Source organism: Hirundo rustica, chromosome 7, assembly GCF_015227805.2.
Source record: "Hirundo rustica isolate bHirRus1 chromosome 7, bHirRus1.pri.v3, whole genome shotgun sequence".
NCBI classification, from domain to species: Eukaryota; Metazoa; Chordata; class Aves; order Passeriformes; family Hirundinidae; genus Hirundo; species Hirundo rustica.
The window spans coordinates 6144588-6167630 of NC_053456.1; the positions used below are offsets into that span (position 1 = coordinate 6144588).

At 39.9% G+C, this 23043-nt stretch overlaps 1 protein-coding gene across 1 annotated transcript; it reads left to right on the forward strand.

Annotated features, from left to right (window-relative positions):
• Positions 1-2799: 2799 nt before the first annotated feature.
• Positions 2800-6104, forward strand: CXCR4 (C-X-C motif chemokine receptor 4). The gene is made up of 2 exons (XM_040069495.2): positions 2800-2926; positions 4512-6104. Exons 1-2 carry the CDS (start codon positions 2876-2878, stop codon positions 5571-5573), a joined length of 1113 nt encoding a protein of 370 aa, XP_039925429.1. The 5' UTR covers positions 2800-2875; the 3' UTR covers positions 5574-6104.
• The last annotated feature ends 16939 nt before the right edge of the window (positions 6105-23043 follow it).

The following is a 23043-nucleotide window of genomic DNA, read 5'->3' on the forward strand; positions in this document are numbered from 1 at the left end:
GTAGCTAACTCAGAATTACATGCTCTGCAGAAACAGCTCCCTTCTTTTATCACTTTGGAAATCATTAACTCGCCCTGGATGGTCCTCTGTGCAACAAAGGAAGTTTTCACATGGATTTTCTGATAGGGGAAACAAAAGAGATCATAGATAACAAAGCAGCAGTGTGAATGACAGTTTTAGTGGACCTTCATCCAAACAAGCCTCAGTAACATCTCATGAGATCAGTATCATCCCCAAATTTCCCTTCACTCAGCACTACTATGCTTCAGGGCTCATCCAGTGAACCATTCCTCAGTTCCGGATTTCTTAGGCTATCTGTGAACACAATTAACTGAGTAATTGTCCCATATTCCACTAATTAGCATAATCCATTTCTACATCATATATTTTGCTGCTACAGGTCTATCTGTCCAGTAAAATGGAGCTGTGGGAGCATTTGTCTGCTTGGGCTGTGACTACACTCACAGTTCTGTGCATCCTTCCCCACATGTCAATGCACTCCACACTATCCACCCCAATAAAGAGCAACTCTCAAACTTGTCAAATAGCTCTAGACATCACATACATATATGATATATGATATGATATGATATGATATGATATGATATGATATGATATGATATGATATATCTTTTGCACATCTACAGCCATTGCCACAAGTCACCTGCATTATGAGCATATTTTAATATCATGCACTGCACACTTAGAGAAGAAACGATGTTTAATCATCTATGCCCCTCCAAGATGAGAATACTCCTCCAAAAACCACATCTGTCACCCATGTGAATTTCTGGCAAGGTAGAAACCAATCTTTCCTGAAAACACACCTCCCCTATTCCAGCACCTTCCAGCACCACATCCCTGCTGAAAACTGCATGGCAATTGCTATGAGCTGGGCATCCCCATAAGTGAAAGAGTGAAAGATGATTATTTAGACATGCTCCTACTCATTTGTACACAAAAATCCCTCAACGGGATTATCTGCCTGGTCATCTAATGTTGTGCTGCACATTCTGTGATGACTTGGAGAATGTGTTTTCCTGTTTGCATGTCTAAAAGTAGTGAACATATCACAGATTCTATGGAAAATAAGGAATGAATAGCAATAATTACAATTTTGTCACATTTGTTTTTAGAGAAGATTTATGGTGTCATAAGCTTGGGGTTAGTATCTAAATATGGAGACTCTGGAGAAGATCCTTTATTTCTATAGAATTCTAGTGTGATATCCCTCAGATTTTTCTGGATATAAACATAAAGTAGATACTGAATTTTCTGAAGACAGGTAATTCCTCAATTGTAATCAATTACAATTTGTTTTAATGCAATTTGTATATGATATTCCAGACCATAACAAAATATGAATTACTATCAAATTACAGTGCAGTTAAAGTATACACAATCACATTATAGGCCATACCTTTCATACCATGTTTTTAAAGATAAACATTATTTGGTTATTAATCATAACCAAATTCACACTCACTGGAGGGTGTGAGAAAGAATTCTAGAGTTGTTTGAGGAAGAGTAAGTCAGCAACTCTTGTCAAATAACTGTAAATAATATTTGCATTTGAAACTGGTCTTTTAACAAATTCAGAGCATGTAAACTGATAATAGGGGCATTTTAGAATAAAATTTTGGTCAAACTTTCACTTCTACGATCCCTTGAGGCTACCATGGTAATTTGAGCACATTGTTACTACATAAAGACTATTCTCACCCTTCTTCTTTCCACTACAAAAATCAAGTGTCAAGAGTAAATCTATATAAATGAATGAATTATACCCAATACAGGTCCTCACTCTAAATTTTTATTGCGAAATTGAGGGGGCACACACACATGACACACTATGCTAATCAAATTTTTTTCTGCAAATTAATCTGCCTGCATGAATATTAACGGTACTGAGACTCCAGAGATAACTGTAGAGGAAATCACTTATTCTGTTTTGTTTGTCTCTATATTTGGGTTGATTTTTTATTGCAAACTTATCCTATGATTGCTATATATATTCTACATGTATAATTTCAGGGTTTGGGGGTTTATTTGTTGGGTATTTTTGGGGTTTGGGGTTTTGGTGGGGTTTCTGTGTGTGTGTGTGTGGTTTTTGTTCTGGTTTGGGGCTTCTGTGTGTGTGTGGTTTTTTGGTTGTTGTTGGGGTTTGTTTAGTTTAGGTTGGGGGGCGGGGCTTGTTTGTTTGGATTTTTTAATATCCAGATACCTGAAACAAATAATCATCTGACTTCTCACCCAAACCTACAGGTGCCAGAGGAGTTCAGAGGGCAACCTGCAGCCCACTCACGTTGCAAAGCCCCTGAAAGATTTGTGGAACCTCTCATCCCTCAGCCGGGAGCAGCCCTCGCTTCCGGCCACTCCTCAGCAGGGGTGAAGAGACAACTCCGAGGACAGAGTCGCCAGTATTTTGACTGGTATACAGGATCCCTGCTTTCCTCTTGCACACGACTCTTGGGCCAGTGACTTCATTCGGAGCCCGCCTGGGGTACCCGTGGCAACACATGGCTCTACAACACACTTCAAAGAATGTTCTTGAGGGGAAATTCAAAAGCCCGCTTGTATGAACACATCAATCAGAGGGGGGCAAATGCCCCCGTGAGGAGCGTGGCCCCCGCGGGTGCGCCGGGCAAGTGCAATTCCCATGCCCGGGGCGGCAGACAAAGAGCAGCCCGAGGCGCCCGCCCGGAGCTGCTCAGCGCCGGGGAGGAGCCAGGGCTGCCCCGGGGGCGGGGGGCAGCCCGGGCCTTTTATAAGGAGCCGCGTCCCGCCACAAGAGCCGCGGCGTGTGCGGAGCAGCGAACGGTGTCACTGCGAGAGGCGCCGCTGCGGCAACAGCCCGAGAGCGCGGAGCCGTCCGATGCCTCTGAGCATGGACAGCAGCCTCGACAGCAGCCTCGACAGCCTGGATGTAAGTGCCGGGAGCGCGGCCGGCTGCCCGTGTGCGCGCTGTTTGCAAACAAAGGTGCCCTCGGCGGAGGCTGCGGGCGGCGGGGGTCGGGACAGCCGAGGGGTCTGCGGGGCGCGAACGGGCAGGGCTCCCCTCTGAGCCCCGGCTCTGCCGCCTCTGCCTGCAGAGCTTCGGACCGTGGCGCGGCTGCGACCGCTGCCAATTCCAGCTGCGGGACTCCGCTCCTTCTCTGGGACTCTGCTGCTCGGCCGTCAGTTCAAGTGACATGTGGCACATTTGTAGACTGAAAAACGCCGGCAGAGCAATTAGCGCTACGAGAATGATGAGTGGGGAAGAGGCGAGGAAGTTTGGAGCGGTCCGACTCCGGGGAATGTTATCCCTTTGCCCCGGTGCGCGCCCAGACCGGGGGCTGCCGGCGGGACTGGGAGCGGCGGCAGCGCCCGGCCGTCCCGCCCGCTCCCCGAGCGAAACGAAGGGGCGTCCCGCTCTTCCGGAGGCAGCTCCTCTGCCTCGGTTTGGAGAGCAGTTAGGAGCAAAAAGGAGATCTCTGGCAAGTCCCAACTTTAGGGCCGCAGTTAATGCCCGCGTGGAGCCGGTGCCTCCGCTTGTGGCGGGTCTCTCGGGCGCGCCCTGCGCGGAGTACGGGGGTCCGTGGGACACAGGGCATTAACAACAAAAAAATGTGAAAACCTGAGGAATTGCACATAGCCAGATGGCACTCTCCCGCCAGCATTGCTTTTACCGCCGTGCCAAACCGTTGGTGGTTTCCTGACGCGCTTTCATGCCCTCACCAAATTTCGCTTCCTTTTTCCACCGCTGTGCTCACTGGGTCCGTCTGGCTGCAGCCCCGCGCCGTCCGCCCTCACCCGCTGCCCCGCAACCGCACAGGGTGGGGAACAAAGGGAGGGAACGTGGCCCATCGTGGTGACCCTTCACGGGGTTTGAGTTCTCCTGATCAAGGTCACCTCCCTCTTTCTTTACAGGCTTTTCTGTCTCTTTTTCTCCTTGTCTGAGTGTGTGGAGCTGTCAATTGCTTCTCAGCAGGGAATTCTTGCTATTATTTATCCTTTATTACATCAGCCGAGGGTATCTTCTCTATTTCTCCTTGACCCCATCCTCTTAATGAGACGAGACTTTGGAGCAGCAGTATTTCTAAGTAGGTTGTGGGTTGGTTTTTTTTTTTTTAATAGCCCTCTATTGTAGGAGTTAAATGTGATAGGTCATGCTCTGTGTGGACAGACCTCTCGCATCTGGCACTTCCTGGGCTCTCCCATTTGTAGTGTCCATCTTACAAGAGCACTGAAGTGTCCAGAACCAATGATATTTCTAGGAGTAGCCATTATCTTTCTTTGCACCTTCGTGCCCTGTCCTTACTCCTTAGAAAAAGACAATGGAAGTTTTTAAACTTATTCTTATTTGCTGTGTATTTTATATATGTATATGTAAACACTGTATTTTCCCATCTGGTTTGCCCGTTTATGACAGTGGAGGCTGTTCAAGCATCTCTTGACATATTGCCATACAGAGTAAGTTTTTGCAGAGGAACTAACATCTAATTTTTTTTTTCTTTTTTTTTTTTTTTTAGCTGTCATCTGGGTTATTAATTGAATTTTCTGAAAATGGCACGGATGAGATTGGTTCGGGTGACTATGGAGACTACAAAGAGCCATGCTTTCAGCATGAGAATGTCGATTTCAACCGGATCTTCTTGCCAACAATCTACTCCATCATCTTCCTAACCGGAATGATTGGCAATGGATTGGTTGTTCTTGTTATGGGCTACCAGAAGAAGCAAAAAAGCATGACTGATAAATACAGGCTGCACCTCTCTGTGGCTGACCTCCTTTTTGTCTTCACCTTGCCGTTCTGGTCTGTGGATGCAGCCATAAGCTGGTACTTTGGGAATATTGTGTGCAAGGCAGTTCATGTCATTTACACAGTCAACCTCTACAGCAGCGTCTTGATTTTGGCCTTCATAAGTTTAGATCGTTACCTGGCGATAGTCCACGCTACCAACAGCCAGCGCCCACGAAAGCTGTTGGCTGAGAAGGTGGTGTATGTAGGTGTGTGGCTGCCAGCTTTCCTCCTGACAGTGCCCGATATAATCTTTGCCAGTACCCGTGAAGTAGAAGGAAAATATTTCTGTGATCGCATGTACCCTCATGACAACTGGCTGATCTCTTTCAGATTCCAGCACATCTTGGTAGGACTTGTCTTGCCTGGTCTAATAATTCTGACTTGCTACTGCATTATCATATCCAAGCTGTCACACTCCAAAGGCCACCAGAAGCGCAAAGCCTTGAAGACCACGATTATCCTCATCCTCGCCTTCTTTGCCTGCTGGCTGCCATATTATATTGGCATCAGCATTGACACCTTCATCTTGCTGGGAGTCATCAGGCACCGCTGCAGCTTGGAGACCATAGTGCACAAATGGATCTCCATTACGGAAGCCTTGGCGTTCTTCCACTGCTGCCTGAATCCAATTCTGTATGCCTTCTTGGGTGCCAAGTTCAAAACATCAGCTCAAAATGCCTTGACATCAGTTAGCAGAGGATCAAGCCTCAAGATTCTTTCAAAAGGCAAACGTGCAGGACATTCTTCTGTTTCCACAGAGTCGGAGTCTTCGAGTTTCCATTCCAGCTAACACTGCTCCTTGCCATCATTTTATAAAGACACTTTAAAGTTGTGCAGGATTTCAGACCAATAAGACTGACCATAATGTACAGATTTATTTACATTTGGAGTTTTATATTGTTTCTTTTAGTCTCTGTGAAGTTTAATTGACTTATTTATATAAAAAAAACCTTTTGTATTGATGACAAACTGTCTAGGCAGGTCCTGTGGACAAGTGGTTGGTTCACAAAAGTTTTAGTGACTGTCTGTATGTATAGATATGTGAACTAAACACTTTGGATTGTAGCAAAGTGACTGTTAAAATTTAGAAAATATTTCTCTTGTTTATATGTAAATGTTTTTGGTGTTGCTGTTATCCTTAAAAGTTTGGCTGGATATTTTTACCTTACTACAAGATGTTTGGTTTACAATAGCTTAACTCTGCTGTAGAAATGGCACTTATAACCAAAGCCTCCTCTGTTACATGGTAGGGTTTCTCCCTCCATTCTCAGTAATTGATGTTTTGCAAAATTTTCTGTTCAAGGTAAAATAAAAGTATATGAAAAAAAACTTTGAGTGGTATTTTCATTTCTGGTTGAATTTTTCTCTGTGGTTTTATTTGCAATTCTAAATACACAATAATGTCTTAGAAAATTGCATGTCTTGTGAAAAGCAGGAAAATTAGTTTCAGTACGTAATGATTATTCAGTGGACACCTCTGAGTTCCATGTCATGCTTTTTTCACCAGAATACATTTGCTCCAGTTAATATTATATTTAGAATTACCTAAACTGTCTAAACTGTCACTAAGGGAAATTTTTGAGGCAAAATATCTACAAGTGAAAACCAATTTTCTATGTAAGCAATTGCTAAAGTTTTGCTGACAGCCTCAGGAGTCAAACTCAGATTACTGCAAGTGCCTAACCTCTATGCCATGTGTACAAAGTCAGTCCTACATTTCTTCTGCCTTGGCCGTGGTTCTAAATTTAGTTTCACATGTTAATAATAATCAAATGTAGCTGAATCAAAGCCATTTTTGATTAGATATAAAGTTATTCTATTAAAGTGTATCTGCTCAGAGGGATGTAAGTGGTTTTCCTCTACAGAGCTTTCCCTATCCTGTCTACATCTACATTTTCTTAAAGTAATATTACAATCTTCATATTCCTTTTAAAAACACAATGTATGGCAGTTCTTGAAAATATTTTTAGGAGGAACCAGCCAGACTATAGGATTACCGATAAGTAGTGCTGAAGTCTTAATTGTCTAGTTAGTCATGTCTTCACATTAGTAGAGTTCATTCAGAAGTAATGAATACCCAAGAGAACACAGCCATTGAGAGTATTTGTACTTAAATTAACAAAACAAACACAACTGTTACTTACATATAAAAAATTACAAAAATCAACCTAGAAGTAAAAAAAGAAAAAAAAAAAAAAATACTAGTCAGACAGAACTGAAATGGGCAACGTGGATATTGCAGGGGTATTACCAAATTTTTCACAGGGACAGCACCCCAAGTGACTTTGTGGTGCCAGTACCACTATGCTAAACTATACATTAAATTCCATGGTTTATATTAGATATTTCCATAAATACAAGATGTTTCAGTTTTCAACTTCCCTTCTCTCTAGTGAGGAGGCTGCAACCTTGGTTGCATTCTGCACTCCTGCCCTTGCAGTGACAGTAGTAATCATCTGATTCTGTGTTGAGCTGATTCAGTGCTGAACCAGCACAAAACCTGGCAGAAAACAGGTAATTTTCCAGCAAGTTAGTGAATTGAATGCGTTCTATGAGGAGTCCAACAAGTACTACAAAAGTGCAAGATTTTGTAACCTGGAGCCAGGCAAAGGGAGAGCAAAGTGAGATAAAATGAAAAGGACACAGATTTCCTCCCCCGCTTTTAGCAACTAAACTTTGAGATCAGTTAACTCTAATGTGTGTTTTCACTCAGCATAAAATAACAGCAGAAAAGATGCATTCTCAAGAAACAAAAGGACTCACTTTGATCAAGTTCTTCCTCCTAAACAGGGCTGAGAAATGAGGAAAACGTGGTATATGAGCAGAACTCCTTAAATGGTTTATTTTTGTTGTTCGTTTGTGTGTTTTCTTAATTTAGTAAGGGTTTCCCTGTGAAGAATTTGCTGTTCTAAATGATTCTGGTTTTCACCCCAGCCCAATCAATCACTGTGATTTAATTGCACTTATAAAATACTTACAGGCTATCAACACGCTGCTGCTTATTTGTTGAGGAAATGTTTAGAGCCCCCAGCATTAACTTAGATTATTTCCATTATGCTTCAGTCAACCAACTGCTACCTCTAGCAGAGTTAACAGGAAAGAGGGTGCAAGAGAGAATAAACCCAGCAGTCATGTTACTGCCAAAGACCACTAAAAGGACACTAAACAAACAACAGAAAGAATTGGTGTAGAAAATTAATTAGCAAAATTTAAAAAAACTTAAACCCATGCCCCAGAGGGACGATTTTTATAAAACTGCCATTGTTCTCAGTAGAATTAATGAACCTATGGACAGAAGACTATCTTGAAAAGGAGCAGCAAATTCTTTGGGGTTTTGCTTCAGCAAGAAAAATTAGTCAAAAGTCACATGTATTTATTTCTAAGTAACTTTATATATCTATAAATAGGAATATATATTTGTGCTGTTTACAGGGCAAGTATTTGCAAATTAGATGAAGTTGTCATGACGGACTATAACAAGAAATTATTAATCCAGTTCTGTCTTTTTGCCTATGAGTAAATCAGAGAAAATAAGGCAAATTTCTCTCAAATTCACTGAGCTATTCCAAATATACCATGTCGGTAAAAATATTAATTTACTCCATTTCAGAACAAAATCACCTTTAAGCTGATTTTTTGTTGAGGCTGTGACTTTTTAGATCTTTGTGAAGCAAATGTGGTCCCCGTAAATGTGTTTCTCAAAGTGTAAGTTCAGCAACAAGAGTGAATGAACCTAAATTTGTGATTTATACCTTGGACAAGTCCACACAGACCAAGAATTTTCCAAAGTTTTTGAAGGGACTTTCCAAGTCTTTTTCCAAATTATTTTTGTCTAGCATACTGAATAATCATGACATACTTCAAGATATATACACAATGCGTAGTCTCAGCACTTTCTTGAAGTCATAAAATAATAGCTGTGTCCAAGTAATTTTAAATATGCAACTCAAGACACAGAACAGAGGACAAATGAGAGTTTGGTTACAAATCACTGAGTATTGGTTACAAACCAGTTTAAAATGTTATGTGGTAGTTTAAAAGATTTATAATGTATTTACAAAGACTTTTTTCCACTGAATTCAGGCACTAAATATTTTGCTATGGTTTTTGCAATATGCCAACAGCAATGCAGCACTAAAACATGGATATTCACCTAATACTCTAATGCACACATTTTGAGTGCCTAAGATTAGTTAGAAATCCTTTGGATCATGCAAGGCTAAACCAAGAACAGAACATGTACACGAACTTACTTTGGCTTCCTTTGAAACGCTGTTTGGAAGTAAAGTCAAAACACTTTAAGCAGTGGGGTAAAATGCCACTGTAACCCACTGTTTGTGTGGTAATCCATTATTTGTAGGTGTGTTTTTACTGTCTGATCAGGTGGTACCAAGCCCACATGAGAGGAGCACTTGGAAAGCTGAGGGGTGTAGTGAGGCTGCCCCAGGGAATGTACACTGAGGGCAGTGAGCAGGGGGAGTCACTTGCCGCTTTCTTGGCCACTTTTATGACACAATCATTATACAGGGGCTTGAACTTCTATGCATATACATAAATCAAAACAAAATCACCATGAAAATAAAAAGGAAGTCACAGTAATAACACGGAGCCATTCATGCAAGTGAATGGTTTATCTTACGATGGTTGTGCTCTAGTTGGACAATGTACAAAGTGACCACATCTAGATGTTTGGCTGAAAAGGCCATTTTTTACATTGTTTGGGAAAGGAAACAGCATGACGAGGAAGTACTTCCTTGATCCAGGCATGCCTCCAAAATCCCCTAACAATGGAGTATTCTCATATTCTCATAGTGCTGAAACTTAGGAAACACTTAAGCAGATAGAGCCCCAGAGGTTTTTGCTCAAAGGATGCCACTCCCTCACTTTATGTTTTGAAAGAGCTATACAGACTCCTTTTCACAGCCATAAATCACGTGTCAATTGAAGTTACATGAGCATGGGATTATTGCTTATAAAGAAGGCACAGATTTATTTAAATCCTTTCTCCATAGGTAGCAACTTTTCTGTCATTCTTTTAATTTTCTCTGAAAATCTTTCATCTTCAACAGGGTGAAGTTTAAAGATAATTTGTTTTGACAACAATTCTCTTACTATCTTCCCACCATTCTGGTTCTATCAGGACATACAATAAAACAATGCTATACCTATTATTTTTGAAAACATATTTTAATAGAAGCCGACTATAAATGTACTTTGCTTATTTATGAATATGTAACATAAATATATCTACAGGTGATGATGCAGATTACATGCACCATTTTCAGTTGCTGATACATGTGTTCCAGGCTCCAGAACAGCTATGACTGACTTCATAGGAGTCAGGGTTCATTACACATGTAGCAGGTATTGATTAAAACTACTGTTTTCTTGGAAGGACAGATGGCTTCAGTGACAATCTCCAACTGAATTCAGAGACAGCAGGGTACCTAAAGAAATATGCTTCCTAAAGTGTACAACCTTACAGCCCAAATCAATTACAAATGAAGATTAGAAGTTACTGATTTCACTTGCTGTCAGAGATGTACGTGAAACTAAATCTTTCAGTGTGGAGCAGGTGGAACTGCTCTGCTGAACATAACAGAAATAAATTTTCAACAAAACTGTTCTCTCTTACTCTGGGTCTGCAAGCTTTGCATACCCAGCTAGCAGCAATTTGTCTTAAGTGGCACAGTGTTTGAAAGAAATAGGTCAACATTTAAAATATCCTTGTCCTTCGGAATTCACACCAGGAACAGATTCTCACCACACAAACATGTCAGAGTAATTAGTAAATTCTGAGGGATTTTTGAAGGATTACACTGCAAAGAGTTCTTTGGCTCCTGTTCTGGTTTGATTTTGACTTGAACTTTTTTGCTGTTGATGCTGCCTTTTATTCCTAGTACCCTCTTTTCACAGCTTCTATTCTACTTAACTTTTCCTTTAAAAGTTCTTTATATAATTTTTAATGGCTCTGTTCTGTTAAGACTACGTGAAACATCCAGGACAAACTAGAAAAAGTAAAAAGAAACTTCAGAAATAATAATAAAAAAAATTACAGCCTTCACAACTTTTCTATGTCTTCTCATATGTATTTCCATTCCAACATCTGCTTTTCTTTAGCTGAAGGATAAAGAAATATTGCATGAAAAATTTAAACTCAAAGGTTGATCTTACTCTCAAGCTTCTTAAAGTGCAACCCCAGCACACATTTGTTTAAATCCTTGGTTCTTTCCCATTCAGCACTTGGTGATGGGGCAGATCTTCTGGATAAGGAAGGCTGAGGGGGCTCCTTACTTGCCTGTCAGGGTCACCACTGATACCAGCACAGCTTCAAGAACATGAGCTGCCCAGGAATTCGGCACTCTGCAAGCTACTATAAAACCAGACAGCAATAATTATCCCTGGTGATAGTCCTAATCTGTGACACTCTTCAACAGACATAACACAAAATAAACTTGAGAAGTTCAAGTAGAACATCTTTCCTTAACTTTCCTTTTACAACTCCTTGTCATCTTTCTTATGGCTGCTCCATTTCAATACTGCCCTCTCTTAGGCTAATATCTTTTACATGGTTTTTTTCTTGGGGAAAATATTTCGTATTTAAAATGTGTTTAAAAACTTGGATTCTGCCAAACCTGAACATGAGTTCACCAAAGAGAGAAATGTTGGTATGCTTTATAGAAGAAGATGAAACTGGGGCCTCAGTGTCTACAGATCAATTCCATCTCTAAAATCTGTGGGAACCAAGAGAACAATTCTGGCATTTTTACAGAGATGTTTTATTGCAATAGCAATAGATGTGTCTTGCCAATATTAGGTTCATTGCGAATCTGAAATCTGTTATTCCTGCTCTTTGTGGGAGGAATGACACCTCATGGAAGTGTTAAGGTCACTGCTGGAACTCAGTACAGGAATGCATTGATAAGAGAGGCAAGAGTCTATCAAGAATACAAGGGAAGAAGGGATTATTGTGCAAGGGCAAGGTTCACATTAGATTTAATTTGACAGCAAAGGAAATGTAGAGTTCCTGTCCTCCCCTGCCCTTCAGTGTTCACCACCTTCCTTTCCAATATCTTCCAGGTCATGCCCCCCCCCCCCCCATCCCCCCCGGATTTTCTTGCTTTCTCCCCAGCTCCACAGAGGTGATCCCCTAACAAAGCTTTCCCACAGGGAGATGGGCACTAATAACGCACTGACACAATGTAACTGAGCTCATCTGCTAATCAACAGGACATGAAGTCCCACACCTCACAGTCCCCGTCCTTCTCTCCTTTACTCTTACCTATGCAGACCCCTAAGCCTCTGTTCAGGTGACTCCCTGGCAAATCGGTTCAGCTCTTGAAGATCAGAGTTTCACAGGCATTTGAAGCTGACTTCCTCTGTTGGGAAAGTCTTCAGTCTCCCTCCCTCCCTCCCTGCCTCACTCCCTCCCTCCCTGCCTCCCTCCCTGCCTCTTTTAATCCGTTCATTTGATATCTTCAATACTCTGATTCTAAATCCTGTGGACCTGTTTCCTGCTGTGCATTATCTATTGAATAAGTTACGCTTTCTTTTGAACACACTTAATTGATTGAATAAACAGTATCTTTTTTAAAAATGTATTTTATACCATTTTAATAAAGTTAGCTCGGAAATAGAGCTGTCTACACTCAAGATTTTAAAATAATCAGATACACTGATTACTAAGCAAATGATTACTAAGCACTGAAACTAACCAAAGACAAAAGTTGTTACTCTTTCCACTTTTTCTTTCAGCAGCAATAAGCTCTTAGTTTGACTTCTGTTTTGTAAAGCCCACTAGCCACAGAAAATGAACAGAAGGAAGTGAATGGACCTCAGGCAGCACAGTGAACTAAATTGTCTCACTAGGTCAAAAATCAGAGCAATTGCAAGACTGAGGGCAGATTTGTGCACCTGGGAGATGTGAGGGGAGCAAAGTAGAGGGACCCCGGCTTTCGGGACCAGAAAGTTGTTAGACCAGTTTAGCTATCTTGTCAAAACTTCCTTAAGTAAACAGCCAAACTGTTAAACAAACACATGATTTCTCAGGTAGGGGGCAAGAGGTTGAAAAAATATAGAGAGAACAGATGCCCCTCATTAAGGGAAGTGAGCCCTATTTGCTCCTGTGGTAAAATATCATTACCTGTTGACTATGTTAGCATGGTCCTGCAGAGCACCTTTCCCTGAAACAAAGCTCAAGAAAGAGGAATTGAGTAACAGAGTTTTGAACTCAAGAGATCTGTAATAGATCTCAGTGATCAATCATGTTCTTGATTGTATTGTTCACCAGATTTTATGCAGCTATTGGTTAAGACACAGTGCAATTCTACATTCATATATAGATACAGGACTTTTTGAATGAGGTGGATATTAGTGCAATTTTTAAAAGCAGAATACTTGAAAAGAACAGAGCGGGTCTTTTCCCATTTAACAGTCACCAAAAATAACCATACCAAAACAAACAACAGAACACCAAAAAAACCACAATGAAGCACTTAGTTTGAGTGTTATGCTGTGATTCTCTCCTTAACCTATCAACTAAGGAAAGCAGCTGCCTCTTGGTATGGCAACTGCTTAGGAAAAAACATTAGATCCCTGCTTCAAAGGCAAACTTAGTTTCACTAAGTGGAAATGCAGTCAGCCCAGTCGTGTTGAAGACAGACTAAATATGCTCAGATTGTATAGTTTGAATGACTTTCCTAATATTCTGCAATAAAGGGGAAAGCGGAGCATCTGCATGAATATTCAGTGCATTGTATTCACCAGACCAGTAGTTTAGTCGTACTTCAGCCCAGAGAATAAACAGCCAATGGAGCCACGAATCCTTGGATCTACTCACTCTTGCTTCTTCCTACAAGCTAATGTGGAGGGAGTACTAAGAAACTTTGCCTCCTCTTTAAGCACTTTGTGGGGACTCTAATAAAAACTGTAACAGATGAAGGATACAAGATCCTTTGTGATATTTAAGATGACTCTGCTACCCAGGTGTTTGAAAGAGATCTCATTAATTCATTCACCAGTTTCAGTAACAGTTAAATGAGAACAAAGATGTTTGTATCTCTTCAGAACTTATTTTAAAATCCTCTGTTCTTAGTACCATCCACTTTACATGTACTCTTTCAGTCGCCATCCAAACTGGGGCCCATTGTGCCCTCTACAAGCCACGTCCTGAGAGGAAATTGAAAGTGCATCTTCCTGAACTAGAACATGGGATCGATCTGCTGAGGTGACACTGACTGAGCCCACTTGTGCTGTTGCGTTATATTAGCCGAGGTAATATCAATGCAGCCAGGGAAGCAGCTGTGATTACCTGTCCCTTTTTCCATCCCGCCTGTCCTGACCACTGGGCTACAGAATTAGCCTCTCTCCGACTTGGTGAATATTTATTTATGCAAAGTTCAACATTTTCAAAAGGACTCGCAAGACAAAAGCACCCCATCAAATACAACAGCATGGTGATTAAGCACCTCCCGAGAGACAGTGGCTCTCAGACTGCAAGGAAACCCGAGCTTTTGCCCCGATGTCCCTTGACAAGGGACATTGTTTTTGCAAGAGGGCTCCTCCTCCTGCTCTTCAATGTTTTGTGTAGGATTAAAATAGCACCTATAGGAGTAAGCACCATCCTCGGAAAAAAGCTGAGAAGTGCTTTGTTTATGACTTCTGCCGCGGGTTAGGCAGATCTACTTGTCAACGGGCACCATCCAGTCTGAAACCGTTCTGCGCATTAGCCCCAAGAGGTATTTGGATATCAGATCGACTAGGGACCTACAAAAGCTTCTTAAGGCTTATGTTTACATTGAAATGTCCATATCATTTGTAGAAACATCATGTGTCGCAGTCTAGCTGTCAGCAAGAAGAGTCTAGAACACTACAGAACTCTGTAGCACCTGAAAACAGAGCTGTAGAGGATGATCGCACACCACACACAAACAGCTCCATTGTGTTTTCCTCCTCAGCCTTTTCACAAACTCCATCGGCGAACAGACAGCTCATCCTAATGAGTGTACCGCCGAGGTACACTTAATCCTGAATCAGCAAAACCTGATAATAATGCTCAGCTGCTTGAAATGGAATTATTTTCTGATGACTGGACTTAATCCAACCAAAGGTCAGTACAAATAAAAAATTGCTGTCAGCTCAGGACTTAATGATATATTCTTACCTCTGTAGACCTATAATTTCTCTAGATACCTAAGAGGTCATGTCAATCCTAATGTCTCCCAGTTTTATGAATGCAACCATAAGCCCCTTTTAAATCAGATTACAAATGATTATTATAACTCTAAATCAAGGGGAAAGCTCACCATTTTCTCTAATTGGAAAGACTAATTTAATTATAATTATTCTCTTTCCAGATGCTTTGTATTTGTTCCATTACCTTACAATAGATAGTCTGAGTTTATGGAAAAGAAACAGTTAATTGTTTATGACTTGGAAAGGATGAAAAATTAGTTCACATCTGCTGGTGTAGCCACACTTCAGCCACACTCCTATTGTTTCTGAAGTACAGGTACCTTCATTGCTAATTTAAAGTAGCTGAAAAGATGATGAAAACAGAAAACTTCTGCTATTCTGAGATTTTTTAAGATCTTCTTCGATCTTAAATAAGCAATTGATAAAACCATCAGAAGTAAAAAGCTAATCATTCAAGATTTACAAGTCAGTGGGCACAAAGTGGAAAATGGTAATGTATTCAATATTCCAGCCTGATTTTGCACTGAATTAACATAAATTGACATAGCCTCTTCTTGTCAACAACCTCATTTTGCCTTATTAAAATCATTGTGGTATTTATATTATTTTTGGTTTTCAAATTTTCAAATATTAAATAGGCCAAAGCCATATTCTATGTAGCTTTGCTGAATTTAATGTTTAATTATTTATTAGATATCAAATGTGTAACATCTGTGTAAGAAGGCTGACATATGTTAGGACCTTTGACTTTGATATATAAAAAACTGTCTGCTGAGTTAGGAATCTCTCTATAAATTAATTAGATAAACATGAATACAGCATTTGTATTCTTCTAAGCCTTTGTTTCCCTAGAGATGAGGATGATGCTTATACAAAGCACACAAGAGTGAATGTATGAGTGGATCCCTTTTGTCGTTGAATTAACAAGGTTTTGCTTTATGCTTTCTTAACTTTTTGATGGATGGCTTTCACAGTTTAAGGATTGCACAGTCTAAAGGTTAATACTTTTCTCTTGTCTGAAGCTGTTTCTGAGACTCTGGCAATATTACAGAAAAATACACCAGTACAACTTCCTAGATTTTTTTCACTGGTGTAAATTTCATAGGCAAGGCCTCAAGTAAGAACATACTTCTGGAAACATGTTTGTCTTCTTAATACATCCGTGCAAGCACACAGACATACACCCACAAACCCAATTGATTATACTTTGGATCATAATCTCTTCTTTTGATAGGAAACTTCAATTTCATTTATCTCCATGGCTGTACTTTTGAGCTGACACCCATCTAAAACTTGCTTCTCCAGCTGTTTGTTATTCTACTGTATAATAACAAATAACTTTGCCTAACATTCCTGAGGAAGCAGAGACTACTGCCTATACAGAGCTATTTCCTTTTTCTCAGCTAGATAAAAAATGTAGTATGTTTTATAAAATAAGGCAAGGGTCACCGTTGAACTGGTGCAAGTGCAGAGCCATCTCTCCATAACAGTGTTTTTTCTTCTAGAGTTCCCTCAGTAGAGAACCAGTGGGGTTTATGATTTTTGTTACAACTTTGCAATAGAACAGGAGTAGTTTATAGGAGAGTATGCAAGGTTGTGACCATTCTCACCACTGAAAAGTTATAATCTTCTTCCAAATAAGGCTGCCTATAGCAGTTATATCCAAGGATACTGTGCCAAGCGCGTCAAACTGCATTCTTTGCCTGAGTAGCGCCCATAGTGACATGCATGCAAAAGAACTGCTGCTTTTTCAAAAAGCAATCCTGAATAAAAACTCTTCTCATTCAAGATAGAGGCCTTAAGGAACATCCTGCATGTTAACAAACATCTTCAGATAATGCCGAGTTTGATGCTCATTTCCTAGTTATTCACAGACTCTCTTAAATGGAGCTCTTTCACTTCTGTGCCTTAGCCTAAGGAAATCCTGCGAGAACAATGTGTGACTGAAACACACACAGGTTTCCCAAATGGTAGCAAGACTCATTGATGCTGCTTCAGATAGCACCAAGACAAGAAGTTATAATACAAGCTAAACAAGAAAGGGTCTTGTTTGTATAGGATTGATTTGGGTTCAAGCTTTTTTCCTTTCAATTTGCAGTATATTATGTAAAGTGTCCTTCAATTAAGAAGTTATTTAGCTGCCAAACTACATTATTTTTCCTCAAGGATTTCAGTAGACAGAATTTCAAAACCACCAATTGTTTACTCCCCAAATAAGCATTCCCACTTATTCTTCTTAGTAAAGCATCCTGGAATACACTTGCAGATGCTGAAGGTCTGGTGATAGAAAAGCCTTAAATACTCAATCTGTAAAATCAGATTCCATGGTAACGTAACAGTTTTACTAATTAAGGTTGATTTATACTGTAGAAGATGCCTGGTTTGATGCTCCTGGAATTTGTACAACCTTTAAACATTTACAGAAAATCTGCAACACTGAAGATGCTACAACTTTCCCGAGACTACCTCTTTAAACAAAGGAAACCCCTTAGGACCCATGGATTATCCTGCTGAAATCACCAACAGGGTAGAAGTTATTCCAGTACATGGACATCTTTCCATTGTACAATAGATCCAGACCATTAATTCATGGTCTAAATAAATCTAAAATCTAAATCTACCTTCTCCTTCGTCTTTATTTCTGTGGCATTATCCAGTCTCTTCTCCAGTTACAGTCTCATTAGGGCTGGTGCTGGTACCTTCTCTAGACAGAGCATCCCTACTGGTATTTTATGCTGTTGTGTTTCCTGTCTTATTATTGTTCTTGTTGTAGAGTTTCTTCAACAAAGAGGACACACAGCCTTTTTGTATTCACAGCAGGCATTACACAGCACACAGCACTACCTGATTATCTGTCTTCTCCAGAAGATCATATTGATCAGCCAACCAACTCCTAAAAGTCTAGATTACTTTTTCCATTCTATTTGTGAATACATATTATTTCTCTGTTGAGATGCTTAAGTCACATGGTTCCAGGAAAGTTGTCTAAGTAATTCTGACTAATTTTTGCTTCAAATACTTGGAGCTTTTCAGCAGAGTGATTACAGTGAGCCCTGTGTGGTTAACTGATGTGCTAAGTAACAGTGATATATTGCAAAGTGAAATATTGGGCAGGAAAGCTAAAACAATGAGTTACTCAGAAAATTGCTGGAATACACTATGCTTATTCTTTGCCTTTTTATACATAAAAACTCTTTGGAGCTTATTTATTCAAACATTAAAATGTATCCAACTTTAAATTCAACTTCAAAATCTCACATCTCTAGTTATAAGCCAGTTCTACTTACAAAAAGCAATGCTCATTTACCCATCAGGCACTTCTAAGCACATCTTTGGATGTTGTTGCTGTTGTATAGTTGAGCTATTTGTCTTAAGTAAAAAAGTGGCATCTGTATGCAATTTCCACTTGGCACCAGTATCTCCTTTTGATGACAGTCTGTACTGTTTCCCTTTCTTCTTCCAGTCACTCCAGCTGCAGGACCCAGATGTCAAACTCAGGAATGCATTTTTTTCCCAGCAGTGCTATCTGATTCTGTTGTTGGCACCTCTGCTCGTGGCTGCTCTGAAGCTGCCTGTGTGCAACTCCCTATGTTTAAAATGCAGACAGTGCTTTTTTATTTATATGCTAAAACACTTTCAGTTGCCTTAATTATGGGAACTAAATATTATATATTCATCTGATACAGAAACATACAGATTCCATTATTTATGATACGGGTTTCATGACAACTGTTACGCTTCTGTAACCAGAAACTGGGAGGCAAGAAGAAAGCTTCAAAAAGTGCTAATGAGACATCAAAAGTAGTTGCTTACTTTCAATAACTAATCCAAAGAAAGAAAGGTGAATATAAAGCTATCAAAGGGTGATTGATGAGAATAAAAAGTAAGGTAGAAAGGAAAAGGTGAAAACAGAAATGCATTAAAAAGAAATGAACAGCAAAGAGATGAGGGGAGAATAAAATATGTTAGAACTGTCTAAAAACATTCTGCCACATGTCTCCAAAAAGTAAAGTTCTTCAGAAGAGAACCAAGGCAAAAACTTATTCCAATTAATACCTTTCTGTAACTCTCTCTTTTTTTTCTTTCTCCCAGATTCATGTTCTCCTCTTGAGGACAATTTGCTGCAGTATTTGATTCTCCATCACAAAGACAAGGTATTTGTCTCCCAGGGGCTTTGCTGTAGCTCACTGCCATGCAGTGAGTGGTCAGGAACTGAATGTGTCAGGCAGCTCACATCCTCCTGCAGGCCCCTGACAGCACCTGTGTGCTCACTCTGCTGCACTCTACCTGACAAAGGAATTCTCCTGTCTACAGAGCCCCCTGCATTTCTCTCCCTCTGCATGAATTGTCTCATGTAATGTAATAAACCTAAATGAGACAGCTTCCATCTAACACAAATAGTAACAATTCCTCTACACTGATGCACACATAGTCACAAAACCAGCTTATGAAGACAAAAGAATGGTATTTCAACAAACTCCTAGTCAAGAAACTAAGTATTGTTAGGTTAAAAGAGCAAACTTGAAAGATAAGAGAAGGGATGTGAAGGGTTGACTCCATTATTAGGATAAAGGAGTAGTAAGCGGTGAGTAACTCCTGTCAGGTAGAGAGACAGCCTGAAAACTTAAGAGATAAGAAAATATTAATACATTTTATAGATATATATACAACTACATAAATATTAATACAGAATTCTATTATCTTGACAGCCCATCTGATTTCTACCTCAATATATCTGTTGGAGACTGAACACTGAAGTGATAAACTGCATGTAATTCACATTTTACAAATTAAAGAACCATGACCAGAAATTTAAGGATTCAAATACCAAGAGAGAATTAGCTTGAAATCCAGTAATATAAAACATTTTCTGGGAATCATCCATTTAATCAATTAATAAATTAAACTGATTTTGCCATTCTGCCTGGCAAGGTGCCAGCACCATGATTCTTTTTCATGACTTATGTATGTTTATGTGCACCACAGGTATGGAACAGGTTCTGTACAAGAAACAGGAACATACACAGGAGTCTACAGCTGTAGATAGACAGATAGACCAATCAACTATTGAATCACACAGAAGATAAAAAGAGAGTGTAAAACCCAGCTGACATAAAAATGAGGGAGCATCTGGTTCAAGCAACTACTGCTTCATAGCACATAGCTAATCTGTAGAGCTAAAAGATGCTAAAAGTTCATAGGGACACAAAAAGTGGTGGAAGAAAATCCAGCCTGGACAATTAAAGGCAAAGAGCCCTATCTGGCTTTAGAAGTTCCTGCTGTGAAAACTGCTGGAAGCTGGCACAGCATTTTGGGGAAATAGCACTATATATACTTACTGTGTTCTCAAATCCTTTCCTGTGCTCTGATGTTGGGCAGTGCCAAGACAAGACAGACCTTTAGTCTGACCAAGAGATGTTCCTACATTCAATTTTTGGGATTTGAGCAGTCCCACTGAAATCAGTTGGATGGTTAAATTCTCATACAATGCAGGTCTGAATACCCGGCTTTTTGTAGAAACAACCGAGAGAAAACGTAACTAAATAAAAGAGAGAGAGTTCCTTCCTTTTTTTTTTTTTTTTTTTTTTTTTTTTTTTTTTTTTTTTTTTTTTTAACAGCTTTAAGAAAGCTAGTAGTGGGGGGACTGGGCCTGTGAGTTCTGTGAGAGAGGATGAAGCAGTTCCATGAGAAAGCACAGAAAGCAGGAAGAGAACTCTGCTACATTTGGCACAAGGCAGAAAGCTAATGAGGTTGAGGCTGATGGAAGAACCACATTCCTGGGATGAGTCTGTGGCATGATTGTTGCCCTCCTACATGGGATAATAGCAGTCAGGGTTTTTAGCTGGATTCATTTGGACTGTCCAGATTCAGTTGCCATGTCCCACTTTCAGCACCAATAATTTCAGCACTCTTACAGAAATGCCCACCTATGCACCATCAGTCACCAGCCATTTCTGAAAATGTATTCTCAATGATTTAGGAACATGCAAAGGCCTCAATTACAGCTGAGTTAACTCAAGAGTCATCCCAGCTGAGGCTAAAACATAGCTGCAGACTGCAGGAGCAGTGTCCATAACTTACAGCACAGGGATCATGACAGGGAGACTTCAACAAGTGGAACCCAGTATGAAAAAAAAAATGGTGTGAGAAGGTAAATCCTGATATTTTGGTCCTGAAGGTGAAAACAAAGAACAATATTAAGAGTACTGCCAAGCACAGAATACACTGACAGAATACATTTTACACCACGAGAAAAAGGACTTCAGTCTCAACAAGCATATTATCCTTCCTTCAAAAACATTTGACTTCAACAACATGACAATCTCCAATTATTCTTACAGTTCTTCCTACAAATGAACTTACAGAGATGAGGGATGAGGCACTCCTTGGAGTTTGTGATCAAAGAATCAGAAACAGCCAGCTAGCTTGTAAGTGTGAAAACTGAAAATGTTGCCATATAGATGCAAAAGGAAAGCATGTATTTTATTATCTGTTTTGCATTTAAGAGACAAAACTGTAACACCTAATCACAGGTTAGTTTAGTGAAAGAAGATAAACAAAGACAATGTTTTTAGAATTTCTAAGGGAGTTGTCACATTCTTCTGTTCACCATAATTTTTTAATACAGCAAGATTTTATACAAGAGGGAGACAAGGTTTCACATGCTTTCTCTAAGGGCTGGAACAAATTCAGGAAGAGATCAGCTTTGGCCAACCCTAGTTTATTGTAATCACGTTGTTTGCATTGTGCTTTATCTTTCAAATGACCATCAGGCAGAGCTGAAGATTTGAGAAACTTTCAGGACAGACTTTTCTACACGCCACAGCCAAGAGATATGTACACAACTGATGACCTAGACGGTGACTGAGGATAACAGAACATTCCCTTGCTAACACTTTGTGGGTTTTCCCATATGTAATGAAAAATTTGACTCCTAGAGACCTTGTGTTCATCATGTTCACTTGAGGTGCACAGCTCAAAGTCATATCGAACATTACTGGAATTAAAATTTTCAAGGGAAGGAATGATTCCCCAAGTTAAGTAGCTTCTGTGACATGAAAGAATAAGCCTCCACCTCTTGAAGGATAGATCCTACATTTGGAATTGATTCCAGGCACATAAGATCTGTTAGAAATAAAATCAAGATGGGTTGCTTCATGTACCTCATGGCTTGCACTTAGAGGAGACTGTGACATACTGACTGTGAGTCTTAAAGGGTTAATAAGTGCAAAACAGACTGTAGAGTTTTTAAAACATTTAACTTGCCTGCTACCAAGTTATAAGGATAGAAAATAAGTTCTTATACTCATTAATATGAGCAGTGGCCGCTGCAAGAGCCTTTGGTATTGACCCTCAAGATAACAGAAAGATTGAACTGCACAATCCTGTACAAACAGTGACACTGGGCTGCAACAAAGTGAAGACATTTCCTATGGAATGGACCACAATGTGCCAATAAATTAGGATTAGGAGAGAAAAGTGAGTTAACCCTTTGAGACATGGTGTTGTTATAATCATTATCATCCTGAGCTTGAATTGGACAATAAAAACATTCAATGAAATCCAAGTCTGAAATGGCTCCCTAGCCTCCTTTCTTCTTTTGATAATAAAAATATAAGTACTGTAAAACACCTTTGATATATAAGAGGAGACAATCTGTGGCTTCTAGATTATGTAAGCATCTATCTTATTTGGAAAGTCTACTGTGAAGGCAACAGCTGTGGGCTACACAGATTCAAGTAAATATCGTGAAAAAAGTGGGCTATATTTTAAGAAACTTTTATGACACAGTAGAAGAAGCCACAAGATTTCAGGATCAGACTATAAATGTATTCTTTCAAAATTCTATAAAGGTGGGTTTGGGGTTTTTTTTCAGAATAGGAACTGTCATATGATTTTCCCAGTAAGAGGAGCTTGGCATGGGAAACCCTTAGCGGGTACAGTAAAATGGAGAAGTATTTTAGCAAGTTAAAAAAAAAAAATGGAAACAATCCAAAGTGCCTAAAAGGGAAACATCACTATCATGCAGACAGAATAGGGACCAAAAAAACCCCCACTACTGCAGT

Bases quoted from the DNA above. Each gene is read 5' to 3' on its own strand.
- CXCR4 (XM_040069495.2), top strand. From the start codon at position 2,876: ATGCCTCTGAGCATGGACAGCAGCCTCGACAGCAGCCTCGACAGCCTG. The intron at 2,927-4,511 runs GTAAGTGCCGGG...TTTTTTTTTTAG, and splicing joins GCAGCCTCGACAGCCTGGAT to CTGTCATCTGGGTTATTAAT.